Source organism: Ascaphus truei, chromosome 10 (assembly GCF_040206685.1).
Source record: "Ascaphus truei isolate aAscTru1 chromosome 10, aAscTru1.hap1, whole genome shotgun sequence".
NCBI lineage: Eukaryota > Metazoa > Chordata > Amphibia > Anura > Ascaphidae > Ascaphus > Ascaphus truei.
Window position 1 is genome coordinate 4588877 of NC_134492.1, and position 22301 is coordinate 4611177.

At 41.2% G+C, this 22301-nt stretch overlaps 1 protein-coding gene across 1 annotated transcript in view; it reads left to right on the forward strand.

Annotated features, from left to right (window-relative positions):
- The window catches only part of LOC142504031 (uncharacterized), a 211279-nt gene that overhangs the window by 80944 nt on the left and 108034 nt on the right, over nucleotides 1-22301 (forward strand). The window contains exons 10-12 of the mRNA XM_075617140.1: nucleotides 2160-2213; nucleotides 10851-10904; nucleotides 13133-13186. Of these exons, the coding sequence (XP_075473255.1) occupies nucleotides 2160-2213; nucleotides 10851-10904; nucleotides 13133-13186 (162 nt within the window). The remainder of the gene's footprint in view (nucleotides 1-2159; nucleotides 2214-10850; nucleotides 10905-13132; nucleotides 13187-22301) is intronic.

Below are 22301 nucleotides of genomic sequence, written 5' to 3' on the forward strand. Positions count from 1 at the left end.
TGCTGTTTGGCAGCCGTTTTGCTACTTGCAACATTACTCTTAGTATTTAAGTGAGCTCATCAGTTCACTTGAGTATGGGGTCATGTCCATTTGGAATACAGAGGAGAGGGCAGCTTGCAATGGTGGAATCCACAGTTAGAGAGCAAAACAGTATCCCTGCAGCAAAACGACATTAGCCTTTTTTGTTTTCCCTTTCTTATACACAAAGCACGTGATAATGTATCATTCTACATTCTTACTAAGCTAACAATCGTTTGGTACTCCTGTTATAAATCTGTAACAATCCGGATTGTGTGCCTAACATAATGGCCGCCTTTCGGTTTCTGTTAATCCTTCAGTTAGTGTAACTCAGCAGCTACAATGCATCCTTATATTACTTAGGTAATAGTATCTAATTAACTATTGTTACAGTTTATAGCTTAAACTGCTGGGAACTTTGGTAACAAATTATCATAAAAAGGAAAGTGTTGCAAAGATCTTGCACTGTGGGGAGGTGTGCTAAAGCCTGCTATAGAAAGCAAAGCATGTTTTAAAACTCATTAAAATGACATTAAGAGTTGAATAAAATAAAATAAAAAACAGTCACTATTATCTAATATACAGAACTGATTTATTTAAAAAAAAAAAACTCATACAATTTCACGTTTTGCTTCTTTAAAACATCCAGGGCATATGTGAGTTTGTGAGCTTACACCTGTTGTGTCTAAATGTGATATGGCTCAGAACTTATAGACATGACAACACATTCTCTGCATCACAAAGATGCATGTTCACGTTTCTTTGTCTGCAACACATAAATTCAGCAGTTTTTTACTCTAGAGAATATTTATTTAGATATTTATTTTAATATGCAAGAACAAATGTTAACATCAGGCACAACTGAACAATGTGTCTCCCCCCAAACACCCCCAGAAAATAAATACAATAACATTCAACAAGATGGTCTATTTTAAGTTAGAATTGTGGGTTATTTAAGGAGAATTGCTTCGTACCATTCGAGCACCGCCAACTGTCTGTGTGAGATTACAAAGAATGTGCATGTATGTGCCAGGGAGGAGCAGGGAATGCAAGTCATCCATTGAGTTCTGACATTGTCTTTTTAAATGTGTCCTGCCAAACCTAGCTGGAGGGGAGGAGGAAGGAAGGCCGGGGCAATTATAATGCAAAGCCCCTCTGGGCTATAACATCAGGCCAAAAGGGCGCAGTATTCGCAAAGTCTCTCCCAAGCCCAGTGTGTGGGTCAGAGCTGCGCTGAACTACAAATGTGCACTTATGTAAATAAATTCCTGATACTTTGCTGGGAAATTAATTATTGGTATCGGCATAAAGAGCAGCAAACCCAGGAGCAGCAGAACATTACCTGGAGGTCTTTGCTTATTCTTTGTGCTGTCGTGGACTGTTGAACAACACATTATAGTTGCACCTCCAGCCGCTAAAAAGGAAAGAGCCACACTAATTGTGCAGTGGGGCCCGCATCCACAAAAGTGTGCTAAGCCTTTACTACCACCCATTTGGGCGTCCGGGCCTAACAGGGATAGCTTTGGGACTTACTTCTGCAAACCGCCAGACCAAAACATTCTGCACAAATCTCATCCTACCTCAGCACAACTACACATGTAGGGTGTCATAAAAACTTTACTCGGGTTTCAGCTAGTACCCTGCTCACCCGCGGCGTGTTCCAGACTACCGAGAGCAGTGCTACATGACAATATGTACACTATGAAAACTCATGTGTCCGTACAATAGGAAAACACACTGTACACACACCATGTTCATTTAATTCTGGGTTGATAGATGTTACCAGTATATTCAGAAAACAATTAAAACAAGATTGCCTTATCTGCTCATGCTGCAGGCATAAAAAAGTAAACCTGCTGTTCGGACTTTAAATGATAAATACTGTATTGCTATACACAGTCTGAATCACTGAAAGTAATAACCGTATTCTGTTGTCCTGTGGCGTATGCTAATAAAGAGACCTATCAGAAAACTAATGTCTAGAAGGATTTCTCTTCTTTAAGGTGAAACATACTCTATCATGGGAAGCAGCATGATTATTTATACAATCACATTTCCCTAGTCTAACAACATTTATTTTTAAATAGTTTCAAACGCATTAAAAACCTAATATTATTATTATTATTATTATTATTTTTTAGGGACTGGTTGGACCTCATGGGAATCCTGGTTTACCTGGCCTGCCTGGTCCAAAGGTAAGTCAATAGCTTTGCACCTGTTCTGATATGTGATGCAATCTGATTTTAATTGCATGGGTGAACTAAAGCACTGTTGGTATAAGATGATAAATGATTAAGAATAAAGACATATTTAGCTTCTAAACGATGCCCTGTAGCTTCAGTGCTAGAGGGATGGGCAGTGCATTGTATTGCAGTAATATCCACGACCCAACAACACCAAAGAACTTAAATTATTGGAAACAGAAAGGACTCCAAAAATATGTCAAGTGATTCCATAGACCTTTGCCAACTTCAAGGGTGATGATGGTGGTTAATTTTGTAAAGGAGTCTCCAAGCATTAAATACTGGGAAGTAATTGACAGCTTCCTACTCCAAATCTTTGCAACCTACAGTGCATCAACTCTACAAATATTCGCATCGGAAAAATAACCTATCAACACCGTTTGTCTGACTTCTAAATGAATGAATAACTCAGGGGTTCTCTGCTCCAGTCCTCAGCTCCACCAACAGGTTTTATGTTTATCCCTGATACAGCACAGGTCGCTCAATCAGTGGCCCAATTGAAGACTGAGCCACCTGTGCTGCTGATGGGATATCCTAAAAACCTGACCTGTTGGGAGAACTGAGGACTGGAGTTGGAACCTCTGGAATAACTTGTTATGTATGGATACAGGAGATATGAGAAACACTAGTTTAAACCAGTTTTTTTAGAACTGATAATGATTATTTTCCAAATAAGCAGGGATTCCAGATGATTTTGTTGTCTTTCCCTCTCTCTGGAGTCCTAATAACTGGTAGCAACCTGTGTCCATTTTAAACAGAAATCGCCCGTTCTAATAATCCTCTCCCATATAGTTCTGACAATATACGTCACATTTTTCTAACACAATAAGTCCCTGCCCTGAAGAGCTTACAGTCTATTTGCCTGAGACACAGGTAGATAAAGTGACTTGCCCAAGGTCACACGGGGATTTAAACCATGTTCACCTGCATCAAAGGCAATGATATTGCAACTCTGACACTGTTATAGCAATTCAGTTGTAGAAATAACTTTTAAATCATATGTTGCTAAAAACTTTGATTCTTGAAGAAATAAACTAATCTGAATTAGTGACTTGAACTTGACTTGCTGTGTAAATAAAAAGCCAGCATAGTCCCACCTCGGCCTTTAGCTTTGCAGCCACATGAGGCGACGAGGCAAACCTTTCATTTCAAGGACCCCCCCCCCCCCCCCAAGTCATTAATTACTACAACACCAACTAATTCATATTCAAAAGAATGTCATCCATGTACAAGATATTCCTCATCATCATCTTAACTGTAACACTGAGCATGTTTTACAGCGGTCATATAGAGTAATACTAACACGGGGTCTTGTATAGGATACTGACCTTTGTAATGGTCCAAGCTCTAATCCTTGGCAGACAATTGTACTAAAAAAACAACGACCCGTTTACTTCCAGTACTGTATGTTGTGAGGATATTTGGAAGCTCACTTCTGATTTGTGTTAGTTTAAGTAAATGTTTTATCACCAAGATTCCGGGGCTGGCCCATTGGAAGCAGAAAATAACCCCCTCATTGCTGTGCGACTGCAACACTTTTCTGTTCTGATTTTATAGACTTAATATGTGACCCGTCACACCCCACAATACAGCATAGAAATAACTATGACCTAACACTATGATGTAGCGTAATTATAATTGCATTTCTGACAGAGGCTCAGACATGCACCTGGTGTCTGCCTTGTTCTTGTCTCCAGGGCTAAGATTTTTGCTTAAAGAAAACATACATGGTACAAGTGTTGTAGGCCAGCGGTGCGTAAACTGGGGGGCGGAAGATTTTTTGGGGGGGGCACGGTGGTTGCAGAGGCCCCGCACTCTTCCCCACGGCATTTAAATAAAATGCAGGGGGATCGCATGAGGCCCCTGCAACCTGTTACTTACCGAGATTCAGCCGGCTGCTGATGCGTCGCCATGGCAACGCGGTGTCAAATGACGCCACGGGGTTACGTGACGTCACATAACCCCGCTGCGTCATTTGATGCAGGGAACGGAGGTAAGGGTGGCGCGAGCACCAGGTGCAGCAGGCGGGGGGGGGGGGGAGGGGCATAGCTGAAAACATTTGTGCACCTCTTTTCTAGGCTATGTTATTAAACATTCAGAGTTATAAATATACAGATAGTTACTGGGATGAAAAGTTAATCTTATCTGTGTCCTACAAACAAAATATCAGACTTCGTCTTCTTCTTCTTCCATAATAAAACAATAGATAATGAGGTACCTGCTCTTACAATCTAAATGGAATGGGGGAGTAACGCCACTTAGCATAATGGGGTTTTAAGGAACTTTTAAAAGTGTAAATGGTGGGGGAAGAGTCTGGTAGTGTGGGTGTGACGGTAGCTTTGAGACAGGCTATTAATAATACACCACCAAAAGATATAACTGGGTTGAACCGGACGAGACTTAGATATGATAAAATATAATTTATTCCTTGAAAAAGGTGAACACACGAGATATACAAATAACAGACAAAATATGGACACTTACTTAAAGGTTAGGACAAGAAAGCCATCAGGATACAGGATGGGCCATTTCTTCCATAATTCAGTTGACATCACAGCAATACATGCAGATCATGAATGAAGACATTTGAGTAAGGGCTGACTCTGACTTAAATACCATGTCAAACTCATCTCTTAACCCTAGATGCCGAGTTGGCTAGAAAAAATCTCTTTGAAGCAGATTTTAGCTTCCATTGTAAGTGTGAAGTATCACACTTAAAAACACTCAGCCCCTTTGTTCTTGCCCCCAGTATAAACAATTAGGGCAGTTACCTTTTTGATCACCGGGCTATGTTAATTCTTGCAGGATGCTCTTCCTGCCTATTACCATAGCAGAGGGGGGTCTGCATTTTCAGAACAGATCCAAAATCCCATATACACTGTAAATAACTTCATAACTTCAGTTCAGTAGTACTCACTGGCACGCGAGACATATTAATACATTCCGGCACGCATGACGCTCCCAATGAGACTAAATATTACCGTGTAATACTAAAATTAAGAGAGATATTAATATCTGGCTCTTAGTATCTATTAAACCTCAGGTGTCTGTAATCATTATTTGCGGATCAGTACCACGAATACACATATGTAGCTTTTAGCACGTTCAGCCGGGGACATCTCATAATATTCTTATATTTAATAAGGTCACTCATTCTTTAGCCCCACTCCTAAATCAGAGGCGTTTGGCCAGTCTACCAATGGAGTGTCTGGCAGGATACTATGGTTTGTAAGTGTGAGTTATAACACTCTCAACCCACTCCAACTTCATGCAAACAGGTAGAGTGGCTGAGCCTTTGATCAGGGGTCTGCTTCCTAAACAGTTGGTCGCTCTCCTGACCATTTGCATTCCTTAGTCGGCAGGCATCTTTGAGGGTAACTTAAACAAAGGGCTAGAATCACTGTTTTAACATTAACCCTTTCCCTCCCGCATCAACCCTAGTGTATGTGTGGGTGCAAACACCAGGATAACACAATACATTTACACAGGGGAATAAACATTTGGATATTGAAGCAAGGCAAAACACATTACTGGACCTCAGTCCAGTTAACCCCTTGCTTCCCTGATGAGAGTAGAGGGTGGCCAAATGGGGGTGTAACCCCTTTAATCCCGGGCCAAATCCTCTCGATCGTGACAGTGGGTTAAGGAGTTCCATAGTTGGGGTAGCCATGGAGATGTCTTTGAGGCGGGCATGAAAAGGAATCATGAAGGAGGAAGAGAGCTGTATGTCATGAGCCTGGCTCAGACTACATGTGGGAGTGTACTTTGGGATTAGATTAAATGTAGGAGGGGGTCTGTGTTCTGGAGAACCAGAACCTTGAGATTAGGTAGGGATCTCCACATTGAAGCAGCAGGGTTAGAATGGTTGGCTCTTTTGGAACCTATTGTCAAAAGATTTCTGCTGTGCTTTTAATGTTACCGCCATTTTGTAAATAAGCAGTAGTGATACGGAATACCTTGCAATACCATCCTACTTCAACCGTGGATAACATGACACCTCAAAGTGCTAACATGAGGGTACCCTCTGTATATAAGGAATGTAATGAGCTTTTTAAAGCTGAAGTCCCCATTTTGGCTGTTTGTTTTTTTTATTATTTAAATCGTACCTGAAGTCGGGGGTCCCACAGGGCTAATACACAGACCCACGACTTACGTGGGGACTCCTGGTTCCTAAGATGTTTGCGTATTTTTGTACTGATGTGTAACACAAAAATAACTACACATATAGCAGCGGGGTCACCAGGAGAAAGGCGTGTTGTCTTCTCTCAATGAAGTTGCAGCTCTCTATTTGGCACTGGGGAGAGGCTGACTATATTATCTCAGGTATTGGGGTTGGGGAGGGGGGTTGGGCGCAGAGATCAGAGGACCACATGGGGGGGGGTCACAGAGATCAGAGGACCACATGGGGGTTGGGCGCAGAGATCAGAGGACCACAGATCGCCTCCTCTCCCCCACACCCTGCTGCTTTAAGTACAGTTATCCGTTATCCGCTGCTCTGTTCTTATTTCTATGCAGGGAGATTTTCTTTAGTGACTGCTCATTGTCCCTTAAAAAACAATTACACTGCCCTCTCGCAGTCCTCTTACACACAACTCGTTTCCTTTGTTTGTGTCTCTCCCAGACACCAAGTGTGGGAATGAGTAAGACTTGCACAACTGCCATAACAGTACAACTGTTCCAAAAAAGTTTCTGTTTGGAGGAAAAGAAATACAACCTGAAGTAGAAAGTCGGAATTGTATTTTATTGTGGTTATTAGATACATGTCTTCATGGCTCTCACTGACACACAGCCAGTCACGCTGTAATCCTTTGAAGTCACCGTGTTGTCTGAGGATCACTGCGTAGTGTGCACCATGTGCTTACAATCATAATCCAAGCATGTGTTAAACAGCCATAACAAAGCTTTCAGATAAAAGATTCCTTATACAAAAGGGTTTTTAAGTACACATCTTACGTTTCTTTAGACTAAAACAAGAGAATGTTATTCAAGTGTGCCCCGTTTAACATAAAACAGCTGCTCTTGTTTCTAGAAAGGTTCCCTGTTTGATAGTAGGAAACCCTTCCACTTGCTCTAATTTTCCTGCCGCGACTTTTTTCATCAAATGAACCAGGCATGTTTGGCTTTATTCACTAAACGGCATACAACTCTTCACTGGCGTTGCTTTGTACTGGCAGGGTTTAGTATATGTGGCTATATGTGTCATTTTATAAAGTTTCTCGGGTCTATGTATCAATGTAGAGAAAAGTGTGTTTAGACGTACTGCTCCGTTCCTTACACCTGAGGCAGAATTGTACACTTCCGCCACTTCAAATATGGAACACTTTTGGGGCCAAATGAAATGCAAAAAAAAAATGGCGCAGAGAGACGTGGACAGTGACAAATCTCATTATAATCTGTGCACTATGTAACTCCGCCCAACTCCCCCTACTGACTCTCCCCAGGGTGCAAACTGGGACAGAGATGCAGAATGTGATACATCTCATTATAATCTGTGCACTATGTAACTCCCCCAACTCCTCCTACTGACTCTCCCCAAGGTGCAAACTGGGACAGAGATGCAGAATGTGATACATCTCATTATAATCTGTGCACCATGTAACTCCCCCCAACTCCCCCTACTGACTCTCCCCAAGGTGCAAACTGGGACAGAGATGCAGAATGTGAAAATCTCATTATAATCTGTGCACTATGTAACTCCCCCAACTCCTCCTACTGACTCTCCCCAAGGTGCAAACTGGGACAGAGATGCAGAATGTGATACATCTCATTATAATCTGTGCACCATCTAACTCCCCCCAACTCCTCCTACTGACTCTCCCCAAGGTGCAAGCTAGGGCTGAATGGGTTCAAAATGCTTTAATACATAGGTGTCGAGAGACACAGTTTTGCTGTAAAAATGACCTTGATACATAGTCAACTCTGTATTGTTCTCTTGTGTATATAATTTATCTGTATTAGAGCTGGAAGAACTGGTCCCAATCCCTTTCCCAGAATTTTAGACCAAATCCCATCCCTCCCACCAAAATAGCTGTGCGGATTGGGTACTAAAAAATCAGAGCGGATTAATCATGTTCCGCCTTTGGATATAATTTGGGCGAAATTTAAGAATCCGCACTCAGATTCCATATTGAATCAGGAATCTGCACTCGGAGCGTTAAAAACCCGCCCTCTCTCCCCTCGGATTTATCCCGGGTGCAGATTTTTAACACGCTCTGCACGGGCGTTATTAATCCACCATGTGGATTATCAATGATAGACTGATCAGCAGAAATCTGTGACTCAAGGGACCCAGCCAATCCGCCCAAAAAATGTATACAGTACATGATTACCGTAACTATCATGCCACCTTGTGTATAATAACGAGGCTTTATATTGGAAGATATATCAAAGTTTAGAATATTGCTGGAAAAGGAGGTGACGTGTGTATTTTTATCCATAAGGCTACAAGTAAGATTGAGCGCAAATGCTGAATAGGTCTCGAGGAGAGCGTGTTCGAGTCCCATTCTGAGCAGCTGGATAATGAGATCAGGTTTGAAACAAACGAGCAGCTATGCTCCCCACTCGCTTTATGATATTTAGCAGCTAAAGCATACATTGGTACTATATAGATGTATATAGACCATGGTGCAGCATGCGATGTTCTAACCTCTTGTACTTCGGTAGATCTTATAATGACTGCCACTTACATGCTTCATGTTATTATTTAAGCGGTTTATGCTGCCCATGTTTCTGTTCACATAAAACATCAACATCATGCCGCCTTGTAGCCGTGTGAAGAAGCACATGAAATCTTTAAGCCCGAGTACCCCAAGACATTGCAACTAAGTCACGGGGTCTGTCACTCAGGGGGTCCCATGAGGTAGTAGCTACATAAAGATGCTAGTTTTGCTGGGGGAGAACAAGTCGGGCACAGGACGCAGGACACGATCTACACTGATGAGAAACAGGAGGAGAATGATTCCCCGCCTTCCATTCACGGAGCAATCGCTTGTCCTCTTCGGAGAACTCTGGCTCCGTGGACCCTTCAGCACCCAAAGGGTTAAAAGGACTTGAAGATGTATTTTTCATGCTCTTGAACAAAATAGCAGTGTGTAATTTGTGGTGATTATACACGCAACCTGTACCAAAAATTGAATAGAAGCTATGTTTAAAATGGCAATAAAGTGGTGATCTTAAAGCTGTGGTTTTTGTGGGGGCAGTTTTGATTGCAGAGTGTGGAATAAGCAACAGGAAGAGGAGAATCTGGAATGAATTCCACCCCCTTCCTGAGTCTCTCAGTAACTTGCTTTGAATAGACACTGGATGATAACTTTGCGTTTTGTCCAGCTACATTCTTTGTGAAGTTTGTATGTTGCTATTTATTTTAAACGCTTATGAATGTGATGGAATTGGGTCAATGGCACATTTCTCTCGGCACACGTTATACTCGCAGGACTAGGCAGGGCCAGCCTTAGGCTTTGCAGGGCACAAGGCAGCATACTGGCAGCGGCGGGGGCCCCCCTGTAAAGTAGTTATGGGGACTTACCTTGACGAGCGGCCCTCCTCCGGCAGGGCCACGGCGTCATGACGTCACGGCAGCATGTGACATCACGTTTCATGGCAAAACGCTCTCCCTGCTTCTGTCGGTGCTGGGATTCAACATAATAACTAGTATGATAATGTTGATATCCTCATAATGATTACATCATTTTCCAACATGGCCCCGTTCTAAGAGGTGCCTAATTGCCGAAGTTATCATACAACAAAGAGTCCCCCACTGTCTGCCTAACTTGGGGTGTTACCACTTATTGTTCCAAGCTTCATCTGCAAAATCTGACCCATTAATAAAAACAAAGACCCGGTAAGGTTACTGGTGGGCACAGGTGGTAATTTGTTTATTTTTGTTTTTTATTATTAGATAAGACCTAGCATGTCTGAAAAGTTTAATCATCTGTAAAAATTGTCCAAGTGCTGATGGTAATTTGGTTTTGTATTTATCATCAGTTGGCGTGAAACAATAGTGCCCCAATTACAGGTCCAATCTTTACCAATCCACTTCTTTATTGGTAAAAAGCAGAGGCGTGTTCCACATCTCTCCCGTTTTACCCATGGTTGGGCTTTTTAGAGACCAGTCGTTTGGAAGAAGCAGAAACAGATGTAAATGTTTTCTAGCCATTGACAAATTCTTCCCCATTGAATTGATACATATGGTTTTCCGTAAAATAATGACAATAAATGTAAGATTGAAAGGCAGCGCTCGCGAATAGTTATTTGTCAGGCTTTAAATCACCAAAGGTGTTCTAACTTAAATACTTGTACTCAGTCTAACCAACAATTTCCAAAGCTGCAGTGCTACAATGTTACGTTACACATTTCATTGTATGTGTATAATTTTGTATAGTAGGTCTGGACTGTAGCACTAGAAAAAAGAAGAGGCGGACTTTAAAGGAAATTCATGGAAATCTACTTGGCTATTCTTATTTCATGTGTTTTGAAACTGGACTCCACTCCTGTGGAGGGATGTCTCATGGATCATTAATGGGTATAATCAGTGAATTGAAATCATCCGCTTGGTGTGTATTGACTCTGTTCTTTCAATTTGTTCAACAGGGTCCTAAAGGAGATCCAGGATCGTCCCCGGGGCAGGCGCCACCTGGAGAAAAGGTCATATGTTCTGTACTTTTCCTTCTAAGAAGTTTTGTTCAGCAGTTAAAATTGTAATTGGGAAATGGGCAGTTGCATTACATATACTTTGTTACCGGTTGAACATGCTTAACAGCACAATAGGTTACTTCAGTTTTTTAAATGTTTTATAAATATAACTATACAGGCTACAAAACCCAGCACATCTGCTCTATTTGTTTATATCATATGCTTGCTTATTATTGGGAACGGAAAGTGCACAATATGTTGTCAATTTGTGCCTTTGAATTGTTACTAATGCGGTTTCTATAGACGGTGCTTACCAGCAGTACGGTTTATAAGTGGCTTCTATTGGTGATCAGGCTGAGGAGTGACCAGGATTACGTGCTGTCTGCCGTGCACTTCGGAAACGTTACCCTTGTGAATCACTGGTTCACGGTATTATTCTTGTTAGTAGCACATCTTTAAGTGCTTCACAATAGCTGTAAGAAGCAAAGCAGCTCTTTACAACATGCCTGCTGGTCCGGACCTGTTGTGCGATTCCACTGCTATCTTAGCATAATATAGACTGATAATATGTAGACTGTAGTTATTTTTTGACTCATAGTTGAGACAGAATTTTTTAACAAGTAACTCTATTACATTGCAGCTAAATCTTTATTGAACCTTGAATTATAACCACACTCTCCACTTTTCCCACAAAAACATTTGGCTTGGCAAGTGTTAACACTAAATAGACAAAAACACAATGAGAGCCATGAAAGCCAGACTGTAACTGTTAGGAAATAGCATTGGTTCTGTATATCTGTAACAGGAAACTCAATGCAGCAATAAAACGAACATATACTGTTTGGGGCTTTAATTTATTTATACGCAGAGTTATTTCAGCAGAATAACATGATCAAATTATATCATCAGCCTTGAATTCTACGAAAAGTGAAATATCTATAAGGAATCTAATAATTCACATAGCAGCATGTATTAATTCTTTAATAACGATCTTTCCACGCAGTTCCAAAAATGATGGTAAGTATGTGTAATAAACAAAGTGACTGGTGTCACAACTGCGAGTAATAAGTATCACTCCTTAAAAAAAGAGGACAACAGAATCTGATTGGTCTGATAAAGATTGCATGTCTGTGTATGCTGATTAGCTGGTACTGTATGTTCCAAGTGATACGTATACCCACATGGGGCAATGCTCCACCGGCAGCTAAGGATGTGAAGAAGTTTCACAAAATTCCCTTTACACTGAAATAATTACCTGAATATGCAGCAAAGCCTCCGTGTGTAATCCCCTAGGGTTGAGTAGACGTTTAAACTGCAGGATAGCAGAGCCATAAACAATTCAGACATTCCTTAACAATGACTCTCTCATAGAAATGTGCCTTTTTCTGTTTAGTTTTAGTTTTCCAAGATGTGCCTACCTCTCCTGTATCTCATCGCTTTACAAATCTCGCTAACACTGGTAATCGGCATGTTATGTATTCCATGGAGTGCAGCCTGCTAGCACTGAGAGATCTGATCTCTGATAATACTGTATAACAGACATTACAGTAACTCCGTTGTGGATAGGGGGCACATACAGTCATTCCAATGAAACTTGTCTTTGCAAACAATTCCTGAATGTACTGGAGGAGAGAAGAGGACATGCAACTAAGAGGAAAAGTGAAGGATGTTTTTTGTCATAAATTATTTTAAACACAAAGAGGAGATATCAAACTAAAACTGGAGCTAAGAAATGGGATTTAATGTTGCACCTTTTTGCACAGTGTATCCAAGTACTTTGGTCCAATATTTGCTCCATGTCCGCCATCTTGTGATGGGATTGGTGGCACGTGGATGATCACATGAGATGTATCACATTGTGCCGCTCTGTGCCGTATTATTTCTCTCTCAGCTCTAAGGTAGTTGAAAAGCTCTCTGGTTATTTGATGCAGTGCGTCAAAGCAAACTTACATTACGTTAAATCTTCCCTGAATTAAATAGCCTCCGAATTCCCAGGCTTCCTAGTGCCAGGAAGTCTTGGTGTTTTAATATTGTCTTCTGCGAATTACTCCCTCTTTCATTCAGTTTGTAGGAGAAATTACAACCAACATAAAACTCAACTGACATTTTGTACCCCTGAAAACGCGCAGTTTCTGGAATATATATGGGGGTTTTTTTTTTACAGTATGTAGCAATGCGTAATATTTACTCCATCTTAAATAAACAAAATAAACAATACTGTTATGTTTTCTGTATTACAGGGGGATAAAGGGCCATTTGGTTTGATGGGGGATCGGGGTCCTGAAGGTCAGAAGGTAAAATAATGAGAATATTTTTGCACTGCATATCAATGCTGTACAACACTGTGATGTATATTACTGAATATGCTGCGAAGCCACTTCCCCATGCTAAAGATTTTGTCCCATTAATTGGAATGAGGCTGATCTCCTCTCCGGCACAGGAAAGCAGATTTCACCGTGTCATTCAATGCATTGGAATCCAAACAGCCATACATTGTATTCATTTACATTATTCCTGTGCCGTCTCCAGAGAGCATGTCACTATACATTATAAGAATATCATTATACATTATAAGGACATGTCACTATACGTTATAAGAACATCATTATACATTATAAGGACATGTCACTATACATTATAAGAACATGTCACTATACATTATAAGAACATCATTATACATTATAAGGACATGTCACTATACATTATAAGAACATCATTATACATTATAAGGACATGTCACTATACATTATAAGAACATGTCACTATACATTATAAGGACATGTCACTATACATTATAAGAACATCATTATACATTATAAGGACATGTCACTATACATTATAAGAACATCATTATACATTATAAGGACATGTCACTATACATTATAAGAACATGTCACTATACATTATAAGAACATGTCACTATACATTATAAGAACATCATTATACATTATAAGGACATGTCACTATACATTATAAGAACGTCACTATACGTTATAAGAACATGTCACTATACATTATAAGAACATGTCACTATACATTATAAGGACATGTCACTATACATTATAAGAACATGTCACTATACATTATAAGGACATGTCACTATACATTATAAGAACATGTCACTATACATTATAAGAACATGTCACTATACATTATAAGAACATGTCACTATACATTATAAGGACATGTCACTATACATTATAAGAACATGTCACTATACATTATAAGAACATGTCACTATACATTATAAGAACATGTCACTATACGTTATAAGGACATGTCACTATACATTATAAGAACATGTCACCATACATTATAAGAACATGTCACTATACATTATAAGAACATGTCACTATACATTATAAGGACATGTCACTATACGTTATAAGGACATGTCACTATACGTTATAAGGACATGTCACTATACATTATAAGAACATGTCATTATACATTATAAGAACATGTCTCTATACATTATAAGAACATGTCACTATACATTATAAGGACATGTCTCGATACATTATAAGAACATGTCACTATACATTATAAGAACGTCATTATACATTATAAGGACATGTCACTATACGTTATAAGGACATGTCACTATACGTTATAAGGACATGTCACTATACGTTATAAGGACATGTCACTATGCGTTATAAGGACATGTCACTATACATTATAAGGACATGTCACTATACGTTATAAGGACATGTCACTATGCGTTATAAGCAGTGTTCGACAAACCTATACATTTGCTCGCCCCCGGCGAGTGGATTTAACCCCCGGGCGAGTAAATATTGGCCCAAGCAGCACACGTTTGGTACTAGGTGGCGAGTAGATTTTTTTGTGTGGCGAGTAGATTTTTTGGTGATTTGTCAACCACTGGTTATAAGGACATGTCACTATACATTATAAGAACACACTTGCAGAGAATATATTCTTTTCAGACTCATCAAGTTGGATTAAAATGGACACCATCATTTTCAAACAAAGATCTACATCAGGACTGGTCAACTCCAGTCATGAAGAGCTACCAACAGGTCAGGTTTTCAGGATATCCCTGCTGCAGCACAGTTGACTCTATCAGCGGCTCAGTCTTCGACTGCACCACCTGTGCTGAGGCAGAGATATCCTGAAAACCGGACCTGTTGGTAATCCTCTACATCAGTACACCATTCACCACGCCGTACATACCATTCACCACGCCGTGCATACCATTCACCATGCCGTGCATACCATTCACCACGCCGTGCATACCATTCACCACGCCACGCATACCATTCACCACGCCGTGCATACCATTCACCACGCCGCGCATACCATTCACCACGCCGTGCGTACCATTCACCACGCCGTGCGTACCATTCACCACGCCGCGCATACCATTCACCACGCCGTGCGTACCATTCACCACGCCGTGCGTACCATTCACCACGCCGTGCGTACCATTCACCACGCCGCGCATACCATTCACCACGCCGCGCATACCATTCACCACGCCGCGCATACCGTTCACCACGCCGCGCATACCATTCACCACGCCGTGCATACCGTTCACCACGCCGCGCATACCATTCACCACTCCGTGCATACCATTCACCACGCCGCGCATACCATTCACCACTCCGTGCATACCATTCACCACTCCGTGCATACCATTCACCACGCCGCGCATACCATTCACCACGCCGTGCATACCATTCACCACTCCGTGCATACCGTTCACCACTCCGTGCATACCATTCACCACGCCACGCATACCATTCACCACGCCGTGCATACCGTTCACCACGCCACGCATACCATTCACCACGCCGCGCATACCATTCACCACGCCGCGCATACCATTCACCACGCCGTGCATACCATTCACCACGCCGTGCATACCATTCACCACGCCGCGCATACCATTCACCACGCCGCGCATACCATTCACCACGCCGCGCATACCATTCACCACGCCGCGCATACCATTCACCACGCCGTGCATACCATTCACCACGCCGCGCATACCATTCACCACGCCGTGCATACCATTCACCACGCCGTGCATACCATTCACCACGCCGCGCATACCATTCACCACGCCGCGCATACCATTCACCACGCCGCGCATACCATTCACCACGCCACGCATACCATTCACCACGCCGCGCATACATTCACCACGCCGCGCATACATTCACCACGCCGCGCATACCATTCACCACGCCGCGCATACCATTCAATCACGTCTGCTGGTCTGTGCGCCCAGCTCTCTAAAAGATATATATTTTAATATGGTGCTTATCATGAGCACTGTGGTTTGGGGACAAGGACATACGGGAAGATTTAAATTGAAAGAACAGTGATTTTCAGTAGAGCATCGGTGTGAATTTGTTTGGGTACATACTCCTCAGACGGAGGATCTTTAACGTATTGCAGTGTTTTTACTGTGCAAGATATCGCAGTAAATACAGTGATACCTTGTCTTACCTGCCGCTTTTTCATATACTGTATATAGAGATTGGGATGTCACAAAAAGGTTGCATTAAAATAACGAATTTATCATGAAGTCAAGAAGATTAATTTTGCTATTTAAAATAAAGGCATACGGTATAGGAATATTAATGCATGTTTGGGACACTATTGCACCTGAGAAATTGGGGGGCAGTGACATTGACCAGGATTGCATGGAAACGGGCGTAATACAAATAAATAATCTAATGTATAAAATTCAACTAGAAACATACGTGACAAGTTTAGCTTATGTTGTCTATTGGTTCCATAACTAACCACATATATTGTTCTAAGTCCTTAAAAAACATATATGTGAAAAGTGTCCATTATGACACGAGAGAAAAAACAAAGAAAGGCCATGTAAAGCATGCACACGTTAGGGTAGCGGGTCAGAAGTTATTAATACAGGATTTATTTATGGTAGGAAGGGGGATTTGATCGGCAGTATCAATGTTTCCGTTTTACCTTGGAGCTAAAACATTTATGTACATTTTGCCGCCACAACCCAAATTGACATTTCAGGCTGCAGTCGCGTCACGTGAGCTGGTTCAGCCAGTAAAGGCGAACCAGCTCCGTGACGCGTTCGTCACGCCCCCACCATGCCCCCAATCACCGCGACCCTACTCTTGCAGCTAGCTCACAGATCGCTGGGCTGCAGGAGTGCGCGACGGAGGCGCACACGGAAGCATGCGGCCGTAGCAGGCAGTGTGAGCTCGGCCTTACCCGCCAGGAGACTTAAACAAGGCATTGAGTATATTTAGTCTTATTAGGTGTGTAAGATTGTGTAAGAACACAACCTTTGGGGGACTACTACACCTGAAGAAGGGGACAGTTGCCCCAGAATAGATGTGTTCCTACTGTATATTACATACTTAAAAATAATGATCCTGCAAAATGCCGGGAAAGTGTTACACACCTCTTTTCCCCTCTTGGTAACTTTGCTGCTACATGATTGCGTGAGGATAGTCACTGATCAGAGAGCACCATTGTAACTTTGGAGAATGGGCGTGTGCCTGGCTGTTCTCTGTTATATTGCTGCTCCGTGTTTAGGAAGATCTAATCCTTTATATGATATCATATATGTTCTCAAATATCTATTAATCGGTAGTGACAAGCTGACAATGTACAGTAACCTGTTTGTTCTCCTGAGGCATTTGATCAAGTGACACATTATGAATCTCAAGGACTGTTAGATTACCTACTATTGTGTTTCTTGGCATATTTAGATGTGTTGTCACACAAATCTGGTGTGGATTACCGCAAACATAATTTAGGCGTTATTATAATCCCACTCTGCAGGTTAGTGTTTTCAGATTATCTTGAAGTTTCATAAATACGGCTTTGTATCCTCCGGTATCTTGGAAAACACTTAAAACCAAAGGTGATTTGATAGTAAAAATTGCAACGATAAAATGATGTGTTGTTCCCATGCTAGTAGGAATGCCAAGATAAAAGGTGATTTGCTAAATCACCATCATATAAACCAGGCTAGCACTAAGCGTGTAAAGACAAGGTTTAGGAATGTGAATGGACATAGCAAACAATGTTATGTCAGATTTTGTTTGTACTTGTTTGTATTGACATTTTCTGATATAACTAAATGAACACTATTTTTGTGACGTTCCATGTGTGTATTATGTATCATTGTTTGCTTGCATGGATAAGATCTGGATAGAGTGGAGACACCTCAGTATGTTTGCATGGATAAGATCTGGATAGGGTGGAGACACCTCAGAATGTTTGCATGGATAAGATCTGGATAGGGTGGAGACACCTCAGTATGTTTGCATGGATAAGATCTGGATAGAGTGGAGACACCTCAGTATGTTTGCATGGATAAGATCTGGATAGAGTGGAGACACCTCAGTATGTTTGCATGGATAAGATCTGGATAGAGTGGAGACACCTCAGTATATTTGCATGGATAAGATCTGGATAGAGTGGAGACACCTCAGTATGTTTGCATGGATAAGATCTGGATAGAGTGGAGACACCTCAGTATATTTGCATGGATAAGATCTGGATAGAGTGGAGACACCTCAGTATGTTTGCATGGATAAGATCTGGATAGAGTGGAGACACCTCAGTATGTTTGCATGGATAAGATCTGGATCGAGTGGAGACACCTCAGTATGTTTGCATGGATAAGATCTGGATAGTGTGGAGACACCTCAGTATATTTGCATGGATAAGATCTGGATAGTGTGGAGACACCTCAGTATATTTGCATGGATAAGATCTGGATAGAGTGGAGACACCTCAGTATATTTGCATGGATAAGATCTGGATAGAGTGGAGACACCTCAGTATGTTTGCATGGATAAGATCTGGATAGAGTGGAGACACCTCAGTATGTTAGCATGGATAAGATCTGGATCGAGTGGAGACACCTCAGTATGTTTGCATGGATAAGATCTGGATAGAGTGGAGACACCTCAGTATGTTTGCATGGATAAGATCTGGATAGTGTGGAGACACCTCAGTATATTTGCATGGATAAGATCTGGATAGAGTGGAGACACCTCAGTATGTTTGCATGGATAAGATCTGGATAGAGTGGAGACACCTCAGTATGTTTGCATGGATAAGATCTGGATAGAGTGGAGACACCTCAGTATGTTTGGCAGCACACATCTTCCCCAAAAGAATTGAAGAAAAATTAACCTCATGGCCAATTGCGTAACTGTATTCAGCTTGCGTTGTGCTAAAAGATTTGCGAAACGCACTAGTTTGTGTATCTGACACATTTTCTACTGTTTTTCTACTGTTTGTGAGAAAAGTTGTCAGGATTTTAAAAAATGTGACAAACTTTAACAACTTATAACTGCTTATAACTGCTGGTGAGAAAAGTGCCAACATCTGAAATTCTGCACTTCACACGCCATAAACAGTGCACAGACACACAGAGCATATTTCATATACCAGTAGCATGTTGGATATACCAGTAGCATATTGCATATACCAGGAGCATATTGGATAAACCAGTAGCATATTGGATATACCAGTGGCATGTTGGATATGCCAGTAGCATGTTGGATATACCAGTAGCATATTGGAGTTCAAGTTGGTAGTTGCTAGTAGTGAGTGATACTGTGACGTGGAGTCTACTTGACGGACTAAAGCAAATTGTTTTCAGGCAGTCAGTGCTTATAATTCTTATGCTGTGCATCATATATCCCCAGGCTGTATATCTGTCTGTAATTATATCTGTGACTACAACATAATGGCACATAACTTCACTATATGACTATATAGTTCCTTCCTCAGCAATCAGCATTGGAGCTGATGATTACCGATTTAACTTTACACAGGGATAGTGAGGAGGATAATACCGATGAACAACAGGTGCTTAATGCCTGTGAGTGATAAGTATGCAAGGGAACCTGCCCACAGCCAACCCAATGGGGCTTTGGCTATATTGACGCACTGCACAATAACCCACTCTCCAGTATCACCACTATACAATGTGAGGAGGAGAAGTACCATAACCATCTGCAGTGCCTGTGAGAAAACCATTTGATGCCTTCAGGATTGCAAGCAACAATGGATTCTCAACTGAGATAAGATGCATTGTAAATGTCTTGATTCCCTCCCTCACTACTCCTCGTGGACCTGTAGGGGCACATAGAGGAGTCAAGTTCAGGTCCAGAACTGGTAAGAACTAGAACAGTCCATGAGTCCAGCTACCATTTTAGTTTGGGTATAAAACCCCACCCAGTCAGCTAGTTCTTTGCTTATCAACTTTCTGTTCACAAGTTAGCAGTCAGGTTATTCTTTGTTCCCTAGTGCTGTGTCTTTCCCTGTTCCTTTTTATTCAGGCTCCTAGTTCTGCAGTCTACAGATACCTTCTTGTTTGTTATCTTGTATTCCCCTTCCACTATTTGCCTCCAGTTTATTGTTTGTCCCCTGCTACTATTGCTTTTGCATGTAGCACTGCAATTCTTGCAGCTAACCTTAGTTTGCCCTTAGCACTTTCTGCCCCCTGTCTTGTTTGTTCCAATAGCTACCATCACATTTTGCTTGTAGCTCTGCACACTTTGCTGACTCCACTGTTTTCCAAAACTGAACTTATTTATTTTATTGGAACAATAAAACCTGACAGATTTCACTTATTTCAGTCCCCTGTCTTTTGTAGGTTTCCATGTTACCTCCGAGGGTTCCATACATCCTGATAGTAAGGAACCCCAACCCTCTCTAATAACACGTCTGAGATCAGATGCATTGTAAGGAACCCCAACCCTCTATAAAAGTGCGTCTGAGATCAGATGGATTGTAAGGAACCCCAACCCTCTCTAAAAGTGCGTCTGAGATCAGATGCATTGTAAGGAACCCCAACCCTCTCTAATAGCACATGTGAGAACAGATGCATTGTAAGGAACCCCAAACCTCTCTAATAGCACGTCTGAGATCAGATGCATTGTAAGGAACCCCAACCCTCTCTAATAGCGCGTCTGAGATCAGATATATTGTAAGAAACCCCAACCCTCTCTAATAGCACATGTGAGATCGGATGCATTGTAACCCCAACCCTCTCTAATAGCGTGTCTGTAATCAGATGCATTGTAAGGAACCCCAACCCTCTCTAATAGCGCGTCTGAGATCAGATGCATTGTAAGGAACCCCAACCCTCTCTAATAGCGCGTCTGAGATCAGATGCATTGTAAGGAACCCCAACCCTCTCTAATAGCGCGTCTGAGATCAGATGCATTGTACATTCTTCTGTATTTGGTACAATTTTCAAATTACCTGAAAATTGCACGGAACACTTTAGGGGCGCACGGGGGAACCCTGGTTAAAAAACACTGCTCTAGACTCTATATCAAAGTTTTATTGTGAAACGTCTGTAGGATGAAGCGTTACATGTATGTCCCACATAGTAGCGGACATTTTCACATTTTTACTCCGTTGAAATAAATGTAATTTGAGCGGGATATTGCTGGTGGGCTGAAAAACTTGTGTTGGGGTTGAAGTGTTATGGCACTAATGGGTAAAAAAAATACCATTACTTCTTTACACACTTTCAGTTTTACTTTCTATTTAAAGAAAAATTGCATGATTTTAGGATGCCACATTTTTTTTAGCAGAAATATTGTAGTTTTCTGAAATATGGCCTTCAACAATGTTTAATAAATTCAGCATTTTCAAAGCACAACACAGTTCAACTGTTGTTTTTTTTAACCACTTTGACCAATGCTCATGGGTTAAATAAATAAATAAACATTAACAATTGATAATGACTTTTCCAAAAAGGGCTAAAAAATTAAATGCCAATGAACTGTGCTAAATTCAAAGGTTAATTGTACTCAAGTGCTGTTCATTACAAGACATGGTTGTCACGTGCTGCTTAATTTGTTCATATTCCTTGAGAAAATTGCGCTCTAAGTTTTCTGTATAGATGTACTGTAGGTCTATATTTAATTAAAAAAAATACAAGATCATAGTTTTGGAATCATAATCGGCCTAATATTCTTGACAACATAATCAAACCTTGTAAGTAGGTGGAAAAGTTGCATTAAAACAGACATTTTCGTTAAAAAGAACAACAGAAAGTGCCAAAAAGGAAACCAGTTGACTATCGTACATATATTAGGCATTATATCCCTTGGTACCACAAGATTGACGTAAAGCAGAAGTGGTGCCTATATTTAAAAAGGGAGCAAGATCACAACCGGGGAATTACAGACCTGTAAGCCTGTCTTCAATAGTGGGGAATCTACTTGAAGTTTTAGTATGAGATAATATTCAGGAATACCTAAAGGAAAACAAAATTATTAGTAGTGGTCAACATGGATTTATGAAGAATAGATCATGCCAAACTTACCTTATTTGTTTCTTTGAGGAGGTAAGTAGGAATTTAGACCAGGGTAATGCAGTTGATGTGGTCTACTTAGATTTTGCAAAGGCTTT